The sequence below is a fragment of the Myotis brandtii genome, unplaced genomic scaffold (genome assembly GCF_000412655.1).
Source record: "Myotis brandtii unplaced genomic scaffold, ASM41265v1 scaffold279, whole genome shotgun sequence".
Classification (NCBI taxonomy): Eukaryota; Metazoa; Chordata; class Mammalia; order Chiroptera; family Vespertilionidae; genus Myotis; species Myotis brandtii.
Genome location: NW_005360641.1, coordinates 587,745 through 593,256, shown reverse-complemented (window position 1 = coordinate 593,256; position 5,512 = coordinate 587,745). Strand labels below are relative to the sequence as shown.

Here is a 5,512-nt window from a genome sequence, read left to right as displayed (position 1 = left end):
GACCTTTCTCTCCCCTTCAGCCCCCCTCACCAGGCTTATATTTTAATGTGGTATAAAAATACTAAGGAAAAGTCTTATGTCCACTAATAACTTTAGTATTTTGGTCAAAGGAATTTGTATGATTTTCCTGGCTGCAGTCAGGTTAATTACTCAACACCAGGCTGACAGGCATGGGCTACGAGGCCCAGAAGCTCCGTTCCTCTGCTGTGTGGACAAGCCCTTCTGGAACTGGGGGCCCTGCCCTATGCCCCGAACCTGCCCTGGCAAGAGTCCTGAGACTTGTGGGTTCACCAGCAGCACCATGAGGACCACTCACATACAGGTTCAGAGCCAGCAGCGAGGCCCCTTCACTTCAGGGGTTAGTGGACATGTAGCAAGTCGCATTGTATCCACCCACTGAGCAGCCACAAGGAGGTCAGAGATGCCCAGAGAGAAGGGAAAACCTGGAGGGAGTGATAAAATGGTGCTGAGCCCTGCAGCCGAACCGTATCCCAGCAGATTCAGTGTCTGATCCTGAGCCTTCCACACCTTTTTTCATCAATAACTGAGGTGTAAAGTGGGAAGAAAGGTTAAGACATGACAGAGGACCAGACAGTGGCCTTTGAAATTGTCTTTATTTCTGAACATTCCTTTACAACCATCCACCCCAGGATTAACTCCCACAGATGCACCTTGAGCCCAAATCCCCACCCCTCCTCAAGCAAATCAGATTCATGTTTCTGATTGTAGGAACTTTGCCTTTGAGGTCCCTCAAACTCCCCAACATTTGCCCCTGCAATCCTGTACCCAGGCTGGGTCCCTCCCTTTCCCCATTCACACTGAGCATGAACCTGAAACGTGAGTGGCCCTGCATACTGCGCCCCAGTCCGAGGTTTTAGCTTCCAGGGTCCTAGAAGGAAGCCCTTGTTAGGTGCACCTGGTGAGCAGGGTCACTACAGGGGCACATCACGGGCTCCATGTCATGAAAATTCCACGTGATAAAACTCCCTATGTCTAAAGTGCTTGGTGGCAAGCAGAATTCTCCTGGGTTGTCCTAACTCCCTCAATATCCCCGTGAGCTCAGCCTGGATCAGGGCAACTCTCTCCTGGTCCACAGTCCCCCGGGTCCTGTAACATTCCAGGGGGACAGGGTACAGCTCGAGCTGTAAACTGTGCAGCCCGGTTGTGTGGCGCAGCAGCTTCTCCAAGGTGGCCACAGAGAAGTTGTTTATAGAGATGGTGAAGAAGCTGAGCTGGTGGCAGCGGCTCAGGGCAGGCATTATGGCCTCGACTTGGGAGTCTGCCATCCCACAGTTATCCAGACCCAGGTCCTGGAGGGTGGGTGCCACTGCCTCCAGCAGAGCTCGGAGGGGCTCGGGACTGAAACCGGCAAGGCTGATGCCAAATATATCCAGGATCTTCAGCTGCCTGAGGTTCGGGCACTGGAACAGGTGTGTCAGGTCTGAATGGGTCAGCCGCTGGCAATGTGTTATGGAGAGTTTGTCCAAGGGAGTCTGCAGGCACCTGGGGAGACACAGAGGGGTTAGTGCCTGGGGACGGGGGTAGCCGGTAGAGGGGGTCCTGCAGGTGGCAGAAGATGGATTTGCCCAAGCCCAGGGCTGCCTTCACAACCTGATCAAGGCCAGCAGCCAGGACACCCAGTCTCCTTTTAACCTGGGACAAGTTCACGACATCGCCAGAGCTTCCTGTCCTCAGCTGCCAAGCAGCGCACTGCACTCTGGAGGGCGACTGGACAGAAGGAAAACCCTGGGGACCTGCTCAGAGAACCCGACACAGTGTCTAGATTAAGGGTGGGCATCCCTGAACCTTAAGTTTGGGAGACAAAACCAAGAATGCTGTCAACTCAGGCTTCCTTCTGTCCACTGCTTGGGCTCCAGGCACCAGATATCTGGGCAACATGAGGTTAGTTCATGTAATACATAAACAACAAACATGGCACTAACAGGTTTGACTCCATGGATAGAGCATTGGCCTTTGCATCGACGTGTCTCAGGTTTGATTACCACTCACGCACATGCACCTCATTTGCAGGCTCAATCCCTGGCCCTGGTTGGGGCATGAGCAAGGGGCAACCAATCAATGTTTCTCTCTCTCTCTTCCCCTCCCTTCCACTCTCTAAAAATCAATGGGAAAAACATCCTCAGGTGAGGATTTAATAGAGAGAGAGAGAGGGAGAGAGAGAGAGGGAGAGAGAGAGAGAGAGAAGACCTGGAAAGATCATGCAGCAACAACTGGGAGGCCAGTTTGCAGAGGCGACTTCCACCACAAACCACCTGTCACTCTTTGCAGTCCTTTCCCTCCCACTCCCTTAGCTGCGGAACCCTGCCTTTCCTTTCTACTAATGATCTTCCTGGAGCCCTGGACCACCTCTAACAGATGGGGAAGCTGAGACAGGCTCATGTGTGTTCACATGGCCGGTGGGCACAGAGCTTCTGTCTGGAAATGCTCCATCCGATGTGGCTTTTCCTCCTCCCTCCCCCTTCCTAAGTCCTGGTCACTTAGACATCTCTCCCTAAGGAAGAATTCACAGACCCCGGCTCGCTGGGTCACTCATTGAGCCAGTTCTGCTACCCCTCCTGACAGGCGTATTTCAAAACAAGCTTCCCTAAGGTGCTCACAGGGTAACACCAAAGCAGAAAACAAGACCACTCCCTTGACATTCTGGGGCTGTGTCCACTGTACACAGCTCACCTGAGCATCTGGTCCAGACGGCCTCGGAGGAAGGAGGGAGACTCCATGTTGAGGTCTCGGAGGTGCCGCAGCCTGAGCATCTGAGAGAGGAATTGGGAAAAGGACCGCTGCTCCTCCTGCTCCTGCCTTTCCACCTCCTGCTCCTCTGCCTCTTCCCTCTCCAACTCCCCTTCATCCTCCCACTCCTGCTCCTCTTCCTCTTGCTCCTGCTCTTCCATCTTCAACTCCTCTTCCTCCTCCCACTCCTGCTCCTCTTCCTCTTGCTCCTGCTCTTCCATCTTCAACTCCTCTTCCTCCTCCCACTCCTGCTCCTCTTCCTCTTGCTCCTGCTCTTCCATCTTCAACTCCTCTTCCTCCTCCCACTCCTGCTCCTCTTCCTCTTGCTCCTGCTCTTCCATCTTCAACTCCTCTTCCTCCTCCCACTCCTGCTCCTCCCACTCTAACTCCCCTTCCTGCTCCCACTCCTGCTCCTCTTCCTCTTGCTCCTGCTCTTCCATCTTCAACTCCTCTTCCTCCTCCCACTCCTGCTCCTCCCACTCTAACTCCCCTTCCTGCTCCCACTCCTGCTCCTCTTCCTCTTGCTCCTGCTCTTCCATCTTCAACTCCTCTTCCTCCTCCCACTCCTGCTCCTCCCACTCTAACTCCCCTTCCTGCTCCCACTCCTGCTCCTCTTCCTCTTGCTCCTGCTCTTCCATCTTCAACTCCTCTTCCTCCTCCCACTCCTGCTCCTCCCACTCTAACTCCCCTTCCTGCTCCCACTCCTGCTCCTCTTCCTCTTGCTCCTGCTCTTCCATCTTCAACTCCTCTTCCTCCTCCCACTCCTGCTCCTCCCACTCTAACTCCCCTTCCTGCTCCCACTCCTGCTCCTCTTCCTCTTGCTCCTGCTCTTCCATCTTCAACTCCTCTTCCTCCTCCCACTCCTGCTCCTCCCACTCTAACTCCCCTTCCTGCTCCCACTCCTGCTCCTCTTCCTCTTGCTCCTGCTCTTCCATCTTCAACTCCTCTTCCTCCTCCCACTCCTGCTCCTCCCACTCTAACTCCCCTTCCTGCTCCCACTCCTGCTCCTCTTCCTCTTGCTCCTGCTCTTCCATCTTCAACTCCTCTTAGTCAGGGTACATGCCTGGGTTGCAGGGTCAATGCTCAGTGGGTGGGGGTAGTGTGTGTGTGTGTGTGTGCAGGAGGCAGCTGATCAATGATTCTCTCTCATCATTGAAGCTTCTATCTCTATCTCTCCTTTCCTCTCTGAAATCAATAAAAAAACTTTTTTTTAAAAAAAAGATCAACTGAGTGAGGGCAGGTCAGAATGAGATTGAGCGTCTGAGTTGAGGCAACAATCAGACTCCACTCCCACCCTGAGCTTCTAATTTGAATCCCAGGGTCAGCTTCTCCCTCGCCCTCCTCCTCCCTCTGCTTTGCTCATCTCCTTCCCTTCCATCCCTCCTGCTCAGCACTTCGAGTACCTTTAAGTACCACTGGGAGGAGGCAGGGCAGGTTTTGCAGGTGCCCCTGGCAGTAAGCATTCCTCCACTTCCCACAGTGAGCTGCGCTGTGTGCAAGGGCTCCCTGAGCCTCACTGGCACCTTCAGAAACTTCAGGTCCACCCTTAGGCCCTCCAAACACCCTGACCTCCACTGTCTCCCAGATGCTCAGTCAGGACCCTACCAGGCACCTGGGGCAGCCTTACCTGGGCCGAATCTCCTGTGCAAGCAGAACGTCAAGCGCATCAAACACGGCTTTTAAGCCCATGGCGCTGGTTGGGGCATGATCAGGGGGATGCTGCATCAAGGCCCCCAGAGGGAGGACAGTGAAGGGCCAGGCTTGGGCCATCGCCTTCAGGAGCTGGCAGTGGTGTCCACTACGGTAGGCCAGGACGAACAGGTCCGGGAAGAGCTCGGCGGGCAGGTACTCCAGAGCTGTGATGGCTGAGGCCTGGTCCCTCAGCAGGCGCTTTGCTGTCAGCACCAGGAGTGTGGGTGGCGTCTGGATGCTCATCTTCAAGGTGCTCAGAAAGGAATCCTGCAGAAACGTCTAGGGAACAAGACATCCTTGTCAGGCCAAGCCTTTGAGCCCCATCAACTCACTCCCCTTCCCTCAGAGGAATCAACTCAGGGCCAAAGCCACTGCCTGGCAATGGTGAGAGCCTCAGTGTAGTGAGTCCCATTCTGGACTTGGTGGCCACAGAGCCATAGCTCTTCCCTGCAGGCCCCCAGACAAGCATCTCAGAAGCACCCACATCTTTCATTCCAGTCTGACTAGCAAGTGGGTACGCAGGGGCCTAAAAGCTGACCCCTACCTTTTTTGGGGATAAGTTTCAGAATTATCTAGGGACACAAACTAAATAGTTAAAATGTCCAAAAGTAAAACCCCCAACAGTTAAGATGTTTTCATTGAGGGCGGTGGGGTGTGTGTGTGTGGGGGGGGGAGGGGGAGTGTCAGGGAATCAGCTTGTTTATACATTTAAAAATAAACCAAAGCTCAAATGCAAATGTTTGGAATTCAGCTAAAGCTACACTTAGAGGCGAAATCAAAGCTTTCAATCTGTTAGTCTGTAATGAAGCAAAAAGGACCCTAGCTGGTTTGCCTCAGTGGATACCAGTTCAGCCTGTGGATTGATGTGTCCTGGGTTTGATTCTGGTCAAGGGCACATGCCCAGGTTGTGGGCTCCATCCCCAGTTGAGGTTTGAAGAGGCACCTGATCAATTATTCCCTCTCATAATTGCTGTTTCAATCTCTCTCTTTCCCCCTCCCTTCCTCTCTGAAATCAATAAAAATACATTTTAAGAAAGAAAGAAAGAAAGAAAGAAAGAAAGAAAGAAAGAAA

The 5,512-nt window shown here is 53.3% G+C and overlaps 1 protein-coding gene across 1 annotated transcript; it reads right to left on the bottom strand.

The window, feature by feature from the left end:
• Positions 1-959: 959 nt before the first annotated feature.
• On the bottom strand, positions 960-4,683 carry LOC102254192 (PRAME family member 8). Its single transcript, XM_005868877.1, has 3 exons — positions 4,376-4,683; positions 2,692-2,817; positions 960-1,503 (listed from the first exon to the last, which is right to left on the bottom strand). Exons 1-3 carry the CDS (start codon positions 4,681-4,683, stop codon positions 960-962), a joined length of 978 nt encoding a protein of 325 aa, XP_005868939.1.
• Between the last annotated feature and the right edge of the window lie 829 nt (positions 4,684-5,512).

Coding starts and splice junctions, on each gene's coding strand:
- LOC102254192 (XM_005868877.1), bottom strand. CDS start 4,683: ATGAGCATCCAGACGCCACCCACACTCCTGGTGCTGACAGCAAAGCGC. Junction 2,818..4,375: donor GCACAGGAGATTCGGCCCAG/GTAAGGCTGCCC, acceptor GGAGGTGGAAAG/GCAGGAGCAGGAGGAGCAGC. Junction 1,504..2,691: donor CGTCTGGACCAGATGCTCAG/GTGAGCTGTGTA, acceptor GTGTCTCCCCAG/GTGCCTGCAGACTCCCTTGG.